Source organism: Patiria miniata, unplaced genomic scaffold, assembly GCF_015706575.1.
Source record: "Patiria miniata isolate m_02_andy unplaced genomic scaffold, ASM1570657v1 HiC_scaffold_7, whole genome shotgun sequence".
In the NCBI taxonomy this organism is placed as follows: Eukaryota; Metazoa; Echinodermata; class Asteroidea; order Valvatida; family Asterinidae; genus Patiria; species Patiria miniata.
In genome coordinates, this window is record NW_024037074.1 from 2797453 (window position 1) to 2818088 (window position 20636).

The 20636-nt window shown below is 40.0% G+C and overlaps 1 protein-coding gene across 2 annotated transcripts; it reads right to left on the reverse strand.

The window, feature by feature from the left end:
• Positions 1 to 628: 628 nt before the first annotated feature.
• On the reverse strand, positions 629 to 17165 carry LOC119745867 (protein mono-ADP-ribosyltransferase PARP11-like). 2 transcript variants are annotated; one of them, XM_038222517.1, is made up of 7 exons: positions 16883 to 17165; positions 13487 to 13870; positions 5049 to 5248; positions 3452 to 3626; positions 2100 to 2284; positions 1562 to 1765; positions 629 to 1264 (listed from the first exon to the last, which is right to left on the reverse strand). In XM_038222517.1, exons 1-7 carry the CDS (start codon positions 16886 to 16888, stop codon positions 844 to 846), a joined length of 1575 nt encoding a protein of 524 aa, XP_038078445.1. In that variant the 5' UTR covers positions 16889 to 17165; the 3' UTR covers positions 629 to 843. The 2 variants fall into 2 exon arrangements, with proteins under 2 accessions (XP_038078445.1, XP_038078446.1); XM_038222518.1 differs by having other exon boundaries at positions 13541 to 13870; positions 16883 to 17160.
• Between the last annotated feature and the right edge of the window lie 3471 nt (positions 17166 to 20636).

Genomic DNA, 20636 nt, shown 5'->3' on the forward strand with positions numbered 1-20636 from the left:
ACAGATAAACAGACAGACCCCAGCACACAAAACAAAACAGACATACTAACCAAAAAACAAACCAAAAAAAGCAAGAACAACAAGGACAAACATAAGACAAACACACAAGACATACATATACACAGATTAAAAAAATTCAATATAGCTCCATATAAGCCTACACATAGTAAAAATTTAATACGGTTAAAAAATAAACAAATACAAATGAATATAAAAATATTTTAGAAGCTAGAATGCTCTCACTGAATACAGTAAAAATCCATTGACGTATCTGAAGTAAACATTTACAGTACTGTTAACATCCACAAAACCTCCACCTTGTTTTAAAACAGTTAAAATTAGAAATTCATTCCCGACTTGTTCGGGTAGTGAACTCCATGTAATAACACCAACTATAAAAATACAAATAAGTTATATCAAAAATATAATATCGTTGCAAGTTACACTATAAACAGTACATATAGCTAGAGAAATTAAAATTGGGAGAAAAACCTTAAAATTGTGATAAAAATATAGCTATATTTATTATGTCATAAAAATCCGAGACACCTATGAAAGCTTGGACCTGCCGGTTGTTAGATAACTATACATCCACAGTAAAGTTTTGCCACAAATGCCAAATTGGTGGTCAACCTTGTCAGAGGCCCGAGACCAATCTAAGAAAACATCGGCAACGATGTGTGTAAAATGGAAAAGTCCAGATTTTACCTTGCGATGATATTCCTCCCATTCCACGCTGATGAGCCACTCAATATTTGTATACTGTCCCATTTATGTGTAGTGCATATATGCTTTGCCCAACTGTCCACCATGCGAGCAAATGACCTGACCTTTGTGATGCACTCATTTTTCGTAGGTGATCAGATACTCGGGGTACACCTGATTTTGATCGAAAATGACAAAGATCTTGGGGTTGGAGGGATCGTCAACGCAGGAATCGAAAAACAGACCATTCGGTTCCTTCAGTGGGGGCCAGCAGTACTTGGGGTCCCCGCGGGTGTAAGAACCCACCAGGACTCGAACCAGGAACATGTGGCCGCGGCCTTTGTAATCAGGGCTGGCGTAGGCGTCCGAGTACTTGGCGCTCTTGCTGAAGTAGCTACCTTGGCCGTATTTGGCGCCCACATTGGTGCCGTGCAAGCTGGGGTCGAAGTTCTCCTGACAGATAGCCTCGATATTTTGTTTCTCTGTGCCGTGGAACAACATCAGTTCCACTGGCGCTTTGCTGGAATCTTCTTGTCCATCTTGCATAAGATCCCGCCTTCTATTACATGTAAAAGCCAAAAAAAAAATAATAATTTGTTGGGTACCCGCTGCTGTATCAGATTTCAAACAGCCAGTTGACCCGCCAAGATCGAGTGGTGAGATGTCTGCAACTAGTAAGCAGGAGGTCGTGGGTGCAAATCCCATCCTAGTCAAAAAAAAATTTCTCACGAGCCCTCCAAAAACACTGAGTATATATAGTAATCATACAATACGTCGGCCAAGGGCAAAACCTGAGGACAACAAAGAAGTTGCAGACAAAGAAAGTTGACTGATTTCAACTCAGGGAGAGACTTACTTTGAAAACTCGCGCCACAGCTCGATGTTCTGCACCCGCTTAATTGCCAGGAATGAGTTTGCGTCAATCTCTTTGGCAAAGTGCCCAATGACCATCCTGCACTCTTCTTCATGAAGTCTGGGGTCAAGCTTGCGCCGCACAAAGTTGCTGAGGGGGTCTGCGGATGCCAGGTTGGATTCCCAATATTTGGGCAACTTCAGACAACTGGGTTGATAACATTTTTTTTGGGGGGGGGGAAAGAAAGAAAAATTATTGTGAAGCTAAAAATTGCTGGACTATATTTCTTTCATGGCAATGCCAATGCAACGCGAGACCCATATTAACGATACCTGTCATTGAACATTTGACGAAGGATGACCTGAACTACTCAAACTTGCAAGATTTCTATGTTATTGTTAAGTCATAAAACGGTGGCAAGTATCTAGGAGCTACACTGCACAAACTTTTGAGTTCTCTGCAACTTTTTTTCGACACCACGAACAATTTCTTCAAGATCCTGAAAGCTAAGCCTTCAGCGCAGCTTCCTTTCTTGACGCACCTTTCACCCATGTCTTCGGTGACAAACTTGGGTCGTCTGCGCACCTTGCGCACTGTACCAACATTCTTGTTCCTCTGCACCATGCGCTGAAAATACAACATGTAGCGGTGGGACCCAACTATCCAAAACTCAAATGTGGGATCTTGTCCCGTCGACAAAAACATTTGGTATGCCTCTTCAACTTTCTATAATTAAAGGCAACAAAACAATATTAATAGGTACATTGTCTGCAACAAGATGGAAAACTGAAATCCACAGGGATAGAACAAAATTATCCCCTATGATTTTTGGCACAATTATATTAATACATAAATAACGATAAATGTATTTCGAAAGTTTGTCAAAAATTTAGAGTGATAAAGTTTTCCGAGGCATTTTGAAAGTGTGGCAAGGCCAAGTTTTAATAGTCTTAAAATACAATACAATACAAAACGATAAAGTCATTTATACAGCACTTTTACTCAAAGATGGTTTCACAGTGCTGAACAATAAATTAATCACACATAAAAAATATGCTGAACATTAACAAGAAAATGTTAGTGTTTTAAATTAGCTCCTCTTAGAAAAAGAAAATCATTTTAGTTAAAAGTTTAGGTGTCCCTTTCCCATTCCCAGGTTTATACATTTTTGTATAATTCTTGATAGAAGATCGGGGTAAGGAATATGGGTTTTTTTTAGTACAAACCTTAGCCAATAATTGTTTTAAAAGGGACTCAGGGGTACTTTTGTAAAAGGTTTATTTTTGTCATTGGTGGTCAGTTTATATTAGTCTGTCTTAGTGTCAAAACAATCACAGTGTTGTATAGATCTGAAGAGTGCATGATGGCTACTATCCCGACTCCCCTTAAGCTGAGTGGGTTCGACGCATTGCCCAACAGCTCTGACCAGTGCCGTAAGCTGAACCGCAGTGTGTCGTTTTGCCAGATAACAAATGCAGTGTGTCCCCTTAAATTTATATCCCACTTTTACGCTGAAATCTTCATATTTTGGACGCCAATTTCATAGAGCTCACAAAGTTGAACTAGGCACATACAAAATAACTTCAAAGCCAAAGGAAAAATTACCAGACAAAATTACAGCAAATAAGTTTGCTAAGAGTTTGCCTGGAGGTATCAGAGGGTCAGGCATTCGAATCCTGCCACTGCACAGAAGTTGTGTCCTTGGGCAAGTTATTTCACACCCACTTGCTTAATTGTCTCCACCCATCAGGAGTATGCATGGGTACCGAAATTAGCTGGACATATCTAATAGCTGGACCCCCATCCTGGGGAGTAATAGAAATGTTCTCATGCCAAAGAAACCAGAGACACATGCTGGCCATATGAACTACAAGTTAAATACTAAGATCTTACAGTGTTAATCCTATTGGTGTACTTCATCCAGATGTTTCCGTTGTCAAGGAAGTACCACTGCCACTTGGTTGCCAGGACACTCTGCCAGGAGTTCAAATCGGATGTGTTCGTCAATTGAATTTCTAAACGGCGGACATCCATTTGAGACCACTTCATCGTCTCAAAAAAGAGAGTCCTTTAGAAAAAAAATTAATATAAACAATAGACCTTTATCAGGGTATGCAATTTTGAAAATCAAAACAAGGCATATACTCCTGACAAACATGGCAGCATAAATAGTGTGTGCGATGAACGAGTGACTCTTGGAACAGCAGATTGACACTCTTATAAACGGATGGATAGCTCAAATTCCCCAAGACATCTTTTAAACAAAAGGATCTTGTAAACATAAAGCCCAAAACAAGTATTCATTCATATTCCTCCATGGTTTAATACGCGTATAGCAACCCCGTCATGTCAAGACTTTTTTTTTAAATCCACTGCATTTTTTAAGCTACAATTGCACCCATTTAGTAGGAGGTCCTTGCATTATAACATTATCTGCAAATTGTCATTCGCACTGGGACCTGTCATTTCCCAGAAATAAGGCCCCCCCCCCAAAAAAAATAGTTCTGCTTCTGATTACATGTCGTTTGAAAATAGGGTAGGTAAGTAGGGAAATAACTTTGTTTTCCATTTTTTGTGTGTAAACATATGGAGGCGTCTGCATGTTGTCAAGGGTAAAAGGTAGATCGATTTTTTTTCTTCTCATTTTTCCAATTAAAAATTAGGGTAGGGGCTGGCAGAATAAGGTAGGTAGGGAAACCGGAAGCAGAACTATTATTTTTGGGGGCCTAAAGAGGAACTTGAGCCCCGCAAAACGAGTGAAAATTTTCTCTTTTATATCCAAACGGTAGCGCACTGTACTCTGACTCGTCTATATGCAAAATGGCACGAGCCCTTCGAGATACCTGTTTATTGATTTTAGCAGACAGCTAGATGTCAATGTCTCGTGCCATTTGCAAGGAAATACGTCAGTGCAAAACAGAAATGTCTTGATGAGGGTCCAGTTCCTCTTTATATCTGGGAAATGACAATTCGCAGAAGAACTTCCTACTAAGCAGGTGCAATTTCAGCTCGAAAAAGGTTGCGGATTGAAAAGTGTAAATAGCAAGTCTTGACATTTTTCTGCCGACGCAGCGGTGCCACACATATTAAACCATTAAGGAATATGAACGGAAACCGAAACTTTTTATTGTTCACCGTACACACTTGACGTTCAAATGTTCAACCTCCCCCCCCCCCCCAATATTTTGTAAAGACTACCTTTTTCCATTCAAATGCCCTTTTTTTTTTAACTGCCTTTTCCCCCAATAATTTGTAAAGATCGAGTGTCCTTTTTTAAAGTTCCCTCTTTTTCTGAAAAGTGCCTTTGTTTGAAAAGAAGTGTTGCCCTGTTTTGTGGCATCTGCTGTTTTTGGTGCATTTTTTTCTGAATTTGGTACATGTATGCAAGCCACATATTACAAATCATCGATGTATGGCTTAATTGCACAGGCCGTAATTTCAATGGCTCCATCCTTTTAATTCTAAATTTCAAGACTTGAATTTTTCATGCCTTATAACACCCAATTCCTGGATATTTATGCCTTCCATTCTGATGTTGCAGTATGTTTCTTCAATGGCAACGTTATCGCCAAAATTGGTCCATGTTTGTCCATTATCAGCGCTGTACTGCCACTGGTAGTGCTGCTCGCTGTGCAGTTCACGGCAATTGTTGCCAAAAGCGCACATGCCACGAAGATTGAAGATGCATATCTGTAACGGAAGTACACAAAGCAAGAAAAGTGCGGGTATAGTCTTAAACTAGGGTTGGCTTACCAGCGTTGGGAATTGATACGAAAAAACCACTTTTCTTGAAAATGACAGCACACCAGGTGCCATGATTTTACAGGATGCTGAAGACTGTCGCTAACAGTCCAGTAAGGTATTTTATAAGAATTTAATAGTTTTTTTTTTATGTTTGCAAATGTACCGGTACTATATTCCCTTTAAGTCCCTAAACATACAAAAGTGTCTTTTCGTTCTCTTATAAATTAAAACTTCCACTAATTTAAAACTTTTTTATTTCTTTTGCTCAAAATTCTGATAGTAAGAAATTAAAGAGGTTGTGGAATGCTCGAAGACATTTCTGTCATTTTTCGGGTATATGTAGCCTAAGGTGTGATGAAATAAAAACCACTATTGTTTCTGTCATGAAATGAGTACAAAGGGTACTTTTGAGAGCTATTTTTCAGGTCCTGTTTCGACCCGAACGTGCAATTTGTGTAAAAGTCGTCGTTGCGGGCAGCAAACAAAACACGGTAAATCGTGACGTAATAAACAGGACTCGTTTATGCTACTCTGCATCGGGAGTCCTGTTTATTACGTCACAATTTACTGTGTTTTGTTTGCTGCCCGCAACGACGACTTTTACACAAATTGCACGTTTGGGTCGAAACAGGCATGACAGGACTTGAAAAACAGCTCTCAAAAGTACCTTTTGTACTCATTTTATGACAGAAACAATAGTCGTTTTCATTTCATCACACCTTAGGCTACATATACCCGAAAAATGACGGAAATGTCTTCGAGCATTCCACAACCTCTTTAATTGGCTTGTGATTATATGTGGGTAGGAATGAGTATGGCAATATTGCTGTGTCAAATATACCCAATATTCAATATTCAACCTAATACCAAACAGCATTTTTTTGATTCCAATATTTGAAAAAATGTGAGCAGTCCAAGAGATGATGAAAAATTTCCATGATGTTATTTTAATCGTAAATGTTGCGTGGTTTTATTGTTTGTTAAATACCGAACTTTCCTTGAACGCCACTTTTGCACATGATTTGAGAACTTCCCACAATGAATGTGATCAAGCTCAAAGTTTCTTCTTTAACTTTGGTCAAATATCAGCCATTCTGTTTGCTGTTCTTTATATTGTTGTAAAAAGCTCTTCCTAAATTTTTCGACAAGCATAGGTTCACAAAAATCCTGATCGACGGCCGGTTCAACTTGATCAGTGCATTCTGAAATCAAATATTCGATCACGGTTAAGTTGCAATTATCGAATACTACATGTATATTATTTAAAAATGCACAGCCACATCCGACAAAAAATTGATGGAAATGTCAAATTTTTGTCCCAGATGACATTGATTCGAAACAGTCGCCACAAATATAACTCAAGCAGGGACGACAATGTTTATGATTGTATATTTTAAACATTTTTCCAAAGGGTTCTCTGTTTTAAGACGATGAAGATGGCTTCGATAGTGCTTTTCGTTGGATTTTTACCGTGATTCGAAGGAAATGTCAACCCGTCGCCCTCGATTTTCCACGGCTCCAGCCACCGTCTCGAGGCCCCCAGATGAGCCTCCAGCATCTGTGGACTTCCTAGCCATGGCTACCGGAGAAATAGGAGACGACGAAGGACCTATAGCGGTCCGGGTGAAGGGTCCTCATGCCCGAAACCCACGACTGACCGCCATGCCTCATCACCGTTATGGGCTGATGGCAGTTCGGGTGGAGGGTTATTATACCCAAAACACAATGCAGGCTCCGGTCCAGCTCCGAAGTTGACTCCGTCTAGCGACATGCCGAAACCAGTATCATCTCAACGAGCTGCCGATCCTACTCCAACTAGAGCAGAGCCTACTCCATCGGCACCGCCATACGGTACCGGCACCACCCATGGCCCGTCGTTCGGGCCTACAGGAAACACGGCTGGGTATGTTTCAGCCTGGTCACAGCCGCAGACATTTTACAGTCCCTGGGGTAATCCTCGGTTTCCCACGACTGCAAACTCGGCACCTATGCCGCCATGCTACTACAACTCCTGGGGTATTCCTACCCAGTGGTTTTCACAGATGCCTCCATCGGCATATCTGCAATCGTCAGGCACTGTCCCGACAACTGCATCTACTGGTTCACGAGCACAGTCATCATCTGCTGGTAGCGTGCGGTCTCACACCGACGCCGTTATTACGGTCGTCAGTGACATCAGCGACGAGGAGAGCTCGGAAATTTCTAATGCAGGAACTTCAATGAGTTCCCTTCCTACTTCGAAGGGGATCCTCCGTAACCCCCACAAAAAGGACAAAGGAAATCCCATTTCGGATGAGGTGATGAAATGGTGGGAAGAGCTTAGAACTCATAAACTTTCACCGGAAGACCACAAAGAAGAGTTGTCATCCTTTGCGGTTCCCAAAGAGCAGGATAAATATTTCTCTGCTCCGGAGTTGCCTGCTGGTATCAAGAAAGTATTCAAACAGGTAAATCCGTCCATTGTTGCTCAAGATGACAGACTAAAAACTGCTCAAGGCTACGCCCTGAAGGCAGCTTTGCCACTTCTTCACTTATTGGAGGCAGCTGCCGATCCCGAAGGTCCCAGTGAAATGAACAAGGATATGGTTATGGACGTAATTTTTTCAGGCCTAATTCTGTTAGGTTCTGCCAACCAAGGCCTCGCAACAACCCGCCAACGTGCCTTTGATGACATCGTTGATAAGAAATTCGACGCCCTTAAGCGAAACCAACCTTTCATGGGGGAACTCTTCGGTTCTTCGCTGATGAAAGATATCGAGGAGACGGAGAAAGCCAATAAGCTAGCCGCGAAAGTTACTAGTGGTAAGAGCCATTCTACAAATTCCTACAAAGAGAAGCGCTTCTCGCCTTACCAAGCTGTGTATAGAGCGTCAAGAAACCGCCGATTTTCGACACCCTACAAGCCGACATACAAGGGGTTTGCTGGTCGACAATCTTACAAGTCGTCTTCAAACCGAGGAAGAGCGGGTAGGCAGCTTAATGCTTCAGACAATGCATCCTCAAAAAACTAACTGTGTATAATTTTCCAGTCAGTTCCCCAGCCAGTTCCCCAGCATCTTCTGCAAATCTACTTCTTGCAGGTCGTCTTCAACACTTCCAGCACCATTGGTTACTTGTTACACATGACCCATGGATCATTGATTCCATTTCAGGCTATACCGCTTGGATTTTTTGTCGCAGCCTTTTCAGAGTAAGGTCCCCAGTACACGAGCCCAATCTCGTCATCACGCGAGTATTTTTGATGTAGAGGTGCAGAAGATGCTGGAAAAAGGAGCGATAACTGTTGCACAGCCACTTAAAGGTCAGTTTCTGTCTTCACTTTTCATGGTACCCAAGAAAAACGGAGATCTCCATCCCGTCATTAACCTCAGACCGTTAAATCGGTTCATATTCCATACCAACACTTCAAAATGGAGAACATTACAGCAGTCAAACATCTGTTAACTTCGGACAACTGGTTAACGACCATCGATCTCAAGGATGCCTATTTTACAGTGTCGATTCATCAGTCTCACAGAATGTTCCTCCGCTTCTGTTGGAAAGACGTCATTTACCAGTTTTCATGCATGCCCTTTGGCCTGTGCAGTGCACCAAGAACATTTACCAAAATCCTGAAACCAGTTGCATCGTCACTCCGGGAAAAAGGGATTCGTTGCGTCTTTTATCTGGACGACATCTTTATCATGGGAACTTCAGCCCGGGATTGTTTGAACAGTACCAATCTTGCCGTCAACTTGCTCCAGGACTTGGGATTTATCGTGAACAAGGAGAAATCCAATCTGATTCCAACACAGCTAGTCGAGTACCTGGGATTTGTTATAAATTCCAAGAACATGACTCTTTCCCTAAATCAGGGGAAGATATTAAAACAACATCATCAGCCACTGCAGAGAGGTTTTGTCAGCACACACAACTTCAGTCCGCGATCTTGCCAGTTTGATCGGGAAGATGTCAGCGACCATACAAGCAGTATTCCCAGCCCCGTTATTCTACCGGCACCTTCAGTTGGAAAAGATAGCGTCCCTACGGGAACACTACAACTATGAGATAGATGTCACCTTGTGAAAAGAGGCAAGGGACGAGCTCCGGACATGGACTCAATACCTACAGGCATGGAACGGTCGGGGGATCGTTCTGCAGACTCCAGATCTAACTATCCAAACAGACGCGTCATTGAGCGGTTGGGGAGCCTGCCTGGGAAATCAACGAGTCGGGGGTCGCTGGACACCGCAGGAAAAGATAAATCACATCAATTATCTCGAACTGTTGGCAGCCTTTTATGCACTCAGAACACTACTAAAGGACCGTCAAAATGTGCATGTTCGGCTACAGATGGACAACTCTACGGCGATTTCTTACATAAACCACAAGGGTGGAACACGCTCCGTAAGTCTTGTTCAACTTGCACTCAAGATTTGGTTATGGTGTCTCCAAAGAAGTCTCATCTTGACGGCAGAACACCTGCCAGGCTCGATGAATGTCACAGCGGACAACCTATCCCGTGTGTTCAACGATCGGTTGGAATGGCAGCTAAACGTTCGGATATTTCGCAGGATTATGAACAGACTAGGTTTCTCCCCAGACGTGGATCTGTTTGCAACTCGACTCAACACTCAACTCCAGATGTTGGTGTCATGGCAACCAGATCCCATGGCATGGAGAGTAGACGATCTACTTCTGAACTGGAGGGAGATAAAGGGTTATGCCGTTCCTCCCTTTGCGCTTCTGCCCAGGTGTTTGAGCAAGATCAGCGAGGAACAGGCCACGATTGTGCTCATCGCCCCCATCTGGCGCACGCAGATCTGGTACCCCAGGCTTCTGGAGATGGCCGTTCAAAATCCCGTCATTCTACCTAGGGGAAGAGATCTTCTCCAATTGCCTCATAACCGAACACTTGTCCATCCATTGGCAGATCTAATGTTGTTAGCCACGTGGAAGCTGTCAGGGAAAACCTTCGCTCAGAGGGAATTTCTCAGTCAGTGTCCTTCACAGTCATGTCATCATGGAGGGACAAGTCCAAGAAGCAGTATGAATCAGCTTGGAATCGATGGGCCAGCTGGTGTCTTCAGAGGCAAGCAGATCCTGTTCGAGCACCTATAGCGGTATGTTTATCCTTTCTTCAAGATTTGTTAGATTCAGGGTTGCTATACAGAACTATCAATGTATACAGATCGGCAATTTCCTCAGCCCACGTCTTTGTAGACGGAGCACCAGTTGGACAACATCATTAAGTTAAACGTTTCTTCAAGGGTGTTCTTAATTTGCCTTCTCCACAACCATGATACAATGCAACATGGAATGTGGCAACTGTGTTGACTTATTTCAAGTCTTTACCTGACAATCGTAGATTATCTATCAGACAGTTAACCATTAAATTAACTATGCTAATTGCACTAGTTACAGCTAGTCGCTGTTCGTCACTCACAGCTATCAATATCAATCATATGTCAAGGTCCTCAGATGGCAGTTTTCATTTTTGGTTGGTAAAACCTTCTAAACATGTGTCAGTTAACAAACCCTTCCACGATATAGAAATTGCTCGCTTTCAAGCTAACAGAAACCTTTGCCCAGTACGCACTTTGCAGGAATACCTCAACAGGTCTTCTCATAAAAAATGGGAACTCTAGCATGACTCAGCTCCTGCTGTCACACTCCAAACCCTACCACCCGGTAGTGTCATCCGCAGTCTCCAGATGGTTAAAAGATGTACTCAAAGAAGCTGGCGTTGATACTTCATGTTTCAAGGCCCATTCAACCAGGGGTGCATCTACCTCAGCAGCTGCAAGTGCAGGGGTAACAACTCAAGACATCCTGAAAATGGCAGACTGGTCATCCATGACTACTTTTGCCAACTTCTACAATAGAAGATCATCTCAGACGGAGTTTGGTCAAGCAGTTCTGGCATCGGCACCTTGATGACCGGCTTTGAAGTATACAGGGTGAGTCTCTCCGGAATTGGTGTAATATAATTCCCCAATTATGTAAAGTACTTACCTGCAATATAATTGGAATTATATAAGACAATGGAGGAGAGACTCAGTCTCCCTCCCTTTTTATGTTTTGTGTGCATTTTTACAGGCACTTTGACTCCCGCCCGAGAACTAAATCAGGTCACAGGTCGCCTCCGCCAGTCATCATTGCTCCTCAAGCTTCAAAAAGACGATCCAGCACTCGAGCGAGGGGTACACGTGCACATAGCAAGCTATTCTTCAAGTTTGAATAGAGCGCTATTCTTCGAACTTTGAATACCTAATGAGGACTATTCCATTAGCTTCAAAGGGTGGTTAGATTGCAATACAAGGTACAATTATACAGGGTGAGTCTCTCCTCCATTGTCTTATATAATTCCAATTATATTGCAGGTAAGTACTTCACATAATTGGGGAATTACTTCCCATAACTATGAAATCTTTGGAATCCCAGTTTCAGTTCATTTAATTTGGATAAACTACATAATTCAGTAATCGTTCAGCATCACATGGAAAATGTCAGTGAAACCTTGGAAAAATGATAACACTGACTATGACCGAAGTATTATTTGTTGCATAATAAAAATGTAATTATGAAATGTTTGGTTTTAATGACATTTAAGTGGGTGACATCTGCATAGAAATCGGAGGGGCCATTCAACCCTAACCCCTGAGCACTTTTACTAGAAAGTATCCTGAATCTGCCAAAATCCAACTATTGTGTCGTGCACAAAAATGTTGGTGTTGGCGACTGCTCGATCAGTCCTAATTCCATCAAAATCCTGCAGCAGACGTTGTTTACGGTCGTTATTTTGTCGCGTAGATCCTCAATCCTCCTATTTCTGCGCAGATAAGGCTTTGCAACCACGTAGCTTAAAAATAGCAAAGCGAGCACTCTTTTCCTCAACAAAACCTAGGCCTATATTGCTGGCTTACGCTCATCCACCGTACCGATTAACAAAGCGAAATCCCTTTATTTGTGGTGACAGCCAGGGAATTCCAAAGCGTGCAGTTTTGGCGTTGTAGAAAAAAATTCCTACCTAATTCAACGCAGTGGACATTTCATGGAAAATCTGTGCTGTCCCAGCCATGTAACTCAATATAAACATTTTATTTTAATAACTTAGACTACTTGACTTTAGGAAAATATATATCTTTGAGCTTTTCAAACATGCTTTCTTTCCCTTTCCTTTCTGTTTTCAATGCCAATACACTTTTTTGTAATTTCAAAATTATTTTCAATATCATAATATTTGGTTGAGTCATTAATAAAAAATTGGCAACTTCTACTGAGGCCTATATTTACATATTTACATAAATATATTATACAGATTTACCTATTAAATGTAGATCCCAATGATATTGTTATTCTGATCGTCCCAATCAACAAAGACAATTTTCAAGATGTCAGATTTTAAAAGTAATGACAAAAAAAATTCCGAACTAATATAAGAAATGTGTCTTTTTAGTTGCACCGTAAGTTTTACACCCCTGTAGAAACTGCCAAGTCTTATCTAGTTATCTATGACATCTTAACTATAATACTGACGACAGTGGGAGACCAAGAAAGGTCACCGTACGGTCATATTTTTGATTTCTGCTTACCCTGCCTTTGCAGTTGGTAATTAGCTGTAAAAAGCAGATTTTTTTCATTTTTGCCCAGAATTCCCGGTAAAGCCTTCAATTTCCACATTTTTTTGGCTGCTGGTTAAAGTTTGCACATCAAAGGATATGATCCCAGTGAAAGTATGTCATTTTTAGGATGCACGCCTTGCAAAATATAACTTAAAGACGGGTGCGCAGAAATAAGGGGGTCTGACAATATACTACTGCGACCTTGACCAAAAAACAACGTCTAAAAGACGTCTTTCTCTCGACCTGAAAACACATCCCCACCTGCCAAAATATAACAAAAAACAAGACGTCTATATGGAGTCTTTTACGGTCAATATCTAGCCATGTGTACTAAAACAACCATGACCACAAAACAACGTCTTAAAGATGTCTTTTTATATAAATATAAATTGTTCCGCGAGAAAAGGTATCATTTAGATGAAAATATTTGAATGGTGTTTTAAAAATTGTGCTCTAAAAAAGGGGTGGGGAAGAGCACCGTGCAATATCACATCATGTGCACAACCCTCCCCCCCCCCCCCCCCCCCGGCCCCCCTCACCCAAGGAAAGAAAAGATTTGGGATATGTTAGCAAATCAAACCTGATTAGAAGTTGTTGCAAACGATTTCAACAAAACACCATGATCATATCTTACAGTTGTAGCAGGCGGTCTCCACGACAAAACAGGTGGGTTCTGTGACTGATGTTGGTCTATTGTTACAGGCGGTCTCCACAATGTTGCAGGCGGTCTCCACGACGAAACAGGTGGGACCTGTGACTGATGTTGGTCTATTGTTGCAGGCGGTCTCCACAACGTTGCAGGCGGTCTCCACGACGAAACAGGTGGGACCTGTGACTGATGTTCGTCTCTTGATGTCAATGCTCTGGTCTGCTTGGGCGGCTTCTTGTTTTTGGAGCTTGAGCGCCATAGATGTAGGAAATAGAGGCCGGAGAAACCAATCGCAAGCCAGCAAACCAGGCGACCCTGTCAATTGCAAAAAGAAAAACTGCATTGAAAATTACTGAATGGCAAAGTACATCAATTACTGGAGTACCACAGTGTCAGACATACATAGGGGAAAGTGGGGGTAAAACAGACCGTCGGGGCAAAACGGTACCCCCTTCATATCTCAAATATGGCTGGGATATACTGCCATCTAGCTTTGACTATACATGTACATGGTGTTGTGTAACGAGTGACTGAACTGCACTTGCTCCGGCGATGAAAAAAATCCTTTAAAAAATTTTTGGACCCTAAATTAACTGTTTTATTTTCTTTCTTAAGAAATTGTGCAATATGTTTATAATTTTATATGCAGTGCTCAGTGTGACTGTGAGTCCTTTATAATGGAAGGCATTTTAATAATAATTTATTTTTATTATTTTAATACATTATAAAAACATTATTAAAACAACTTAACCACTTTTGGAGATAATTCTTGAGGAGAAAATAAGATGTGTTTTCTCTTTGCATTTATGTTTTTCCTTCATAATTTCCACTGATGGATACATAAATTTGAAACCTGCCTACTTAAAACTTATCTCATTATTTGAATCTAAGCAATCAGCACTTGAGTCGTGTGGGTTGCATTGCCCTGTATCCTCCCTCAATGTAAATTTGTATTCTGTATTCATATTTCATATGTTATTTAACTTCACAATGAACATTTATCCACCCCAAGCTAAATCAGTATTCACTTCCTGTTTTTGAATAATGACGTCATCAAGCCAGAAAAAAACTTGTATTTGTACATATAGAAGGTTTACTGAAAATTATTGTGCACACCATTAAAGATGCATTTTTTAAACAAAGTACAGCAATTGATTGTACTGGAAAGGATTTAATTTTGTGATCCTTTGTTCTTACATAAACATATTCATAACTTAACTCGGCAGTGTTTAATGAAAATTGCCTGCCCAACCACTCTGCCTTTGTAACTCAACAAACGTGAGTTAAACTATATTAGTCTGTAGTAGGATTGTCACTCTGTAACAGTGACACAGTTGAAATGTTGCTAGGCTTTACTTACAATAACATGCTTTGTGGTGTTTGAAAATCTTTATTGCTCTTCATAGTTGCAGTTTTGGCTGTGAAACTGCTTTCAGAGAACAAGTGAGTGTTTGTCTTAAAATAAGATAATTTCATGTCAAGTGAGAGCTAATTATCGTAATATGTTGAACTTCGTAAAACTTGATATTTGATTTTCAACTAATGTTGAACAAGGATAGTGTGAAGGTTTTTTTTTAACTTAGGCCGAAAAAAAAAATAAGTCGGTCTCTGGTCAGCGCGCGCATCGATTTTAATCATGCGCGTCGATCTTTTTTTTTTCCAAAATGTTCCGCGGTAGCTCCAACAGCGCCCTCTATTTCCGCACCTCCTCAATTTTTTTTTAACCAAAGAGCACCAAGGAATGGGAAATTGCACCAAGGCAAATGATCGAAAGCACCAAGGCAAATTATGGAGGACACCAATGTACATGAGGACACCAAAAAAGCAAAAAATAGTACCCCACCTTGTCTGTACAATCCAAGCTTGAAGAAAAAAAAAAAAAAAGCTGAAAAAAAAAAAAAAAAAGCCGCGTGGCCACGTCAATTCCGGAACTTTGGTCTGACCAGACACCAAATATTTTTTTTGTTTTGGCCTTATATGTGTTGTGATATTTGTTTAAACAGCAACATGTCTTTACCATATCTAAACAATAAGCTTATGAGAGCTCTAAAAGAAATAAACCGTTGGTGTCACTGCTACAGGTGAAATTTGTGTCCCATGCGCTAGTTATCATGTTGCTACTCTAAAAAGGATCATGTTACAAAAAAATGATTATCGACCTGACTGCAAAACCCTGTGAAGCTGAATTTCATTTGGTTATTTTGAAAATTTGACACTAATGTCACACACTGGCCTCCATATTTATGTAGTAAACATAAGTGTAGAGATCAATGAAGATTCACAGTGAAGTCGTAAATAAGGGCGTGGTTTGGACGCTAAACCTGGTTTTTTTTTTATTGTGCCTTAGTGCGTAGAAATAGGATTGTGTAGTTTTAAACGGTCTGATGATAGTATCATTTTAGGCCTTCAGTTTTATTTTATTATCAGCCCTAGCTTTAAATATCCAGGTACTATAGGCCTATTCAATGATATTCATGACATATGGAATGGGGTTCCCCTAGAACTATGGGTCTAGTACTAGCCCCATAGTTCTAGGGGTACTAGTACTAGTAGGCATGGGGTAGACCCTTGAACGTGGCTATTTACAATGCCACGACACATCACAGGAGATTCTCCCCATGTCGGTGACTCTGGCCCTAACCCTGCTGAATCCAACAGGATCCAACTATTTCACATACCCGATGGAGCCTGTTGGATTGAGCAGTTAACCCCTTGTGTACATTCCTCGTGCAAAATGTTGGACTCAGCAGGCAACTGAACCGTATTATACCGCATTGTTGGTCTCCCTTGAATTCATCAGACAACTGAAAATGAGGCACAGTGGATTGAACAGGAAACTCCGGTCGGACTCTGTTGGATTTAGCAGGGTAGTCCTGAGAAAGTACTAGAGCCCGGGTTAGGGCTTAGTGAGCCTAAATGAGCTGGATTATTTCAAGCTAATCAAGCCCCCCAAAAAATTGCGGAAAAAATGTTACAACTGATGTAGCTGGAGTTACCCAGCCCTGAGTTTTATAGACAACCCATATGATAAAACTCAGGGCTGGGTAACTCCAGCTACAACTGATGCCACTTTTTTCTTCATATATCATCTCAATAAAGAAAGGTCAGTCATTGCAAAAAAATATGATAAGACATGAATCTGGGACTGTGGGAGTGAGAAACATTTCCAATTTTGTTAGGGAAATACAACCGCTGAATTAAGTGGCGTCAGGTTGCAACATTTTTTCCAAAATGGCCAAAATGACGACAAAGCTTGGCTTGGTAAAAAAAACAACCAAAATGTCAAAGACGAACTACTGGGGCTTCAATGGTAATTGGTATACTCACGATCATTTTGCGAGCTGTGCTGTAAATCGATGGAGCCTATTCAACAAAAAAGTTCGTACAGGTGGGGGACTACAGGTCACAGTCTTATTGTTGTCTAGCCCATTGTGAACTCGGTATATGACATTGCTGCATGCGCGCTGTACAGCGCCGGCAGGCTACAGTGGAACTAAATCTTGTCACGTTTACCGGCCGCGCGCACCGCACCCAAAATTGGTGGGCGGACGGGAAATCCCCTAATGTGAAATCGCCAATATATTAGACTGGCAAATAAAACAACCAGTCCAACAACTTCAGCACTGCATCAATTGACTGTGCTTAAAGAAACTGATATCGTTACGGAAGCCGAATAGTGCCAGTCGATAAGGGATAAATATATTTTTGGAAATGCGTGATGGGAATACTTATTGGCGGTCGGCCGGGCCGGGCGCCACTTCTGGCGGCCACAACTTCTTAATATCTGGCGGCTGGTCTTTATTTCTACACATTTCTCCGCAGCCTGCCTAGACTAATGAATAGGTCACTCTTCAAACAGGTGGTTCATGGTCATAGTGACCGTTTTAGCCGATTTTTGACTAACTTTGACAGATTTTTGGTTACAAAATGAGTTTGACAGACAATTTGACAGAATGGAATTTTTTGGCAGATTTTTGGCAGAATTCAGCTCATTATTGGTTACATGAAAGTTTAGCTGTTCTTTTTTTTTTTTAAAGCGTAGGCCCTAAAGCTAAAACATTCAAAAGTGATGGTAGGAGTTAGAGTGATTTCACATAAAAGGCCAAATTTATATAGTTTTTTTTGGTCTGAAATCAGCAAAATGAAAGCTTATATTACTATGCATCTGTAAATGTATGCTTTGACAACTGAAAATGACATTCATATTAAATTTTGATTGTTACATCAAATTTACCCATTTTCTAATGGATTATTCTGTGTTCTGATGAGGTCATTAAGCGGTAAATTCCATAGACAAGGTGCAATATAAGAGGTTTATTCCTCATTTTTATAAAATAAACAAAAATAGTTCCTCTCGCATACAACTCTAATCCAATTTGAAATTGTGCCTAATTATAATTTACTGCTCAGACCACCAAGGCCAAATTCAGAGAAAAAAAAATCGACATACATGTATATTGGATTAAACTTGTAGTATCTTGTAATTTCTTCTTTTTTTCACCCTCCAAATTATGAAAGGTTTGCCCACACCTATAGAGAAGGTTTGTCCAAAATTGTGTTTCAGCATGCGATTCTCAATTCAAAATTTTCATTTGCAACAAAATCTTGATAAAAAAGACTCTCCCTTCGGGTTTATTTCGCCAACTTTTCCAAATGGACGCCTACCCACAAAAGGGTCAGGAAAATGGGTATTGTTCATTTCGACTCAAAAACAATCCCTTTGCAAAAAAATAAAAACTCCTCAGGGTTAGGGAAAAAATGGCATCGAGTGGATTTGTGTTTCACAGAGTTTCATCAATAATCCCTGAAGTTTTCAAAGAATGTATCCGAAATTGCATATGGGAGATGATTTTTTTTTACCATAAGCCAACTGACTACAGTTTGTTTTCCGTTTGTCGGTGCTATTTAATACATTTGGGCTGCTTGAAAGTTAGAAAATAACCTTAAAATTGGCATTTTTTGTTTCTCACCACAACATTCCATCCACTCCTTCCCCTTCACCCCTGTCCCTCCCCTATACCCCTTCAGTGACCCCTGTCCCTCCCCCACAGCCACCTGCCCCCATCCTCCCCCCGCACCCTCATTGGGCCCCTCCCCCACCACCAGCCTTTAAGGTTTAAAACAGAGGTGAAACGCAGTATAATGTCTTTTGGCACTTGAGGGTTTACTACCCACCACACACTGTGTATATATTGCTGTTCCTTTATTAACGGCATAAAATATACTGAGTAGTTCACCATAAAATGTTAAATATTCTGCTTATGAAATTGAAAACTGGGTTTAAGGCTTGCCATTGAGTTTCAGGTCAGAGGATAAGATCACCCTGTTACAAACAGTTACAAGGTTACCGTTACTTACGATTACTTTATAATTATGAAAAGAACAACAGTGTAACAAAGGATAATTAGTGCTCCAAGTTAAAAATTGAGATGAAACTTGGACGGTAGAAAATGGTCCGGTGTACCAGATAATTCTAGTTTAGAAAAGTCAAATGATGCAGCTGTCGCTTAATTAAAGATGTAGGCCTACTGAGTTTCAGCTAGAAGAAAATGTTCATTTTTAAAATTTATATTTAACTAGCAATACAAAAGTTCTTGACTTTGAAAGAGACAGTTAACCAAAGAATCAGGCCACATTTAGTCATGGAGTAGTTTCTTTACAAATTTCGAATGATTTGCAGAGCGATAATATTATAATTCAGTTCTCAAAGGAGACTGGTTCCTGCCTCCTTTCAATCGATAATATAGGGATCTGTTTGTGCACAAGAGCAACCAAAGCCCATTTTTGTAGATGCCAAAAAAATTGAAAGATTTTTTTTTACTATAATTATTATTTTTTTTGCAACATAATACACTAAAAGTTTAAAATTCATTATAGGAGACAAGTCATGTCAAGTCACTCTTTATTTCCAAAAATCAGTCAAATTGACCGATCGCTGGGCATCACCTACATGACTTGACTTCCCTTCTTGACTTCTTCTAAATGACAGCAAGCCAGACGGAATAATTTCACAGGGTGCTTAGTACCAGTTCGATATTCAAAGCAAGTTAGTTTTTTGATATATAGGTTACTTTTGGGATAAATGAAAATGATCCTATATGCCTTTAACAAACAATTCAGCATACAAAAAAATGACAGTTGAAGTACTTGTATATGATTTTCAAATTACACATACCCCAAAGTTCTGAATTCACTGATTTCTTAATAGCTTAAACACTAAGCACTACAATTTTTAACTGTTTTAATATAATTGGTTTTACCAAAAGATACAAGAACTGGATAAAAAGTACAGCTTGAGCATTTTCAATGCTTCTATTTTGTTATTCTACCTTTAACTTAAAAAAAAAATTGCATTCAATTTTTGCCATTCTCATCTGCATAAATATAAAACATTACAACTACTACATTCATCTTGATTACATTATATAATTACTGAGTACAATGAGTTGTTAATATTCTATTGAACTATTGAAAATTAAAACATTAAAATCAAAGAAAGCTCGGTTGTGTAAGAGAGTATAAAACTTTTACTGGAATGCAAGTTTTTTTAATTGAAACATCCCAATATCCCATACAAAAAGAACATTTTAAAATCTAGAACTATTGCTACTGTTTGAGAAATTATTGATACAAATCTTATTCAAATGAGTTATTTTGCTTTGAAAACATCTAAATACCATACAAAAAACTATTATTAGACCATTAAGAAATTCAATTCTTTCATTCAACATCTTAAAAATGTGAATTTCCTGAAAAGGTATATATGGCTGAATTGAATCACAATTGATTTCAATTTACCATGAATATGCAATTTATTTTGTGTGCAATTTGTAGACTTTTCTCTCGTCAGGTTTTTTCTCCGAGTACATAATTACCGCATGGATGAAATATCAAAATTCAGTTCTAAAATTTTGTCCCGAATAATGGTATTTGCAGAATAAAAGGAAAATATGCGAGACCAAACAACTAACTACGGTTGTCAACATGCACTTTTTTTGTTGTTTTTTTCCATCTTTTTGTTTCTTTTTTTTCTCTCTCTCGGTTTAAAGGGAATATACAACATTTGCAAACATCAAAAACA

Bases quoted from the DNA above. Each gene is read 5' to 3' on its own strand.
- LOC119745867 (XM_038222517.1), bottom strand. The intron at 5,249-13,486 runs GTTTGATTTGCT...CTTCCGTTACAG, and splicing joins TTGCAACAACTTCTAATCAG to ATATGCATCTTCAATCTTCG. The intron at 1,766-2,099 runs GTGCGTCAAGAA...TTATCAACCCAG, and splicing joins ACCGAAGACATGGGTGAAAG to TTGTCTGAAGTTGCCCAAAT.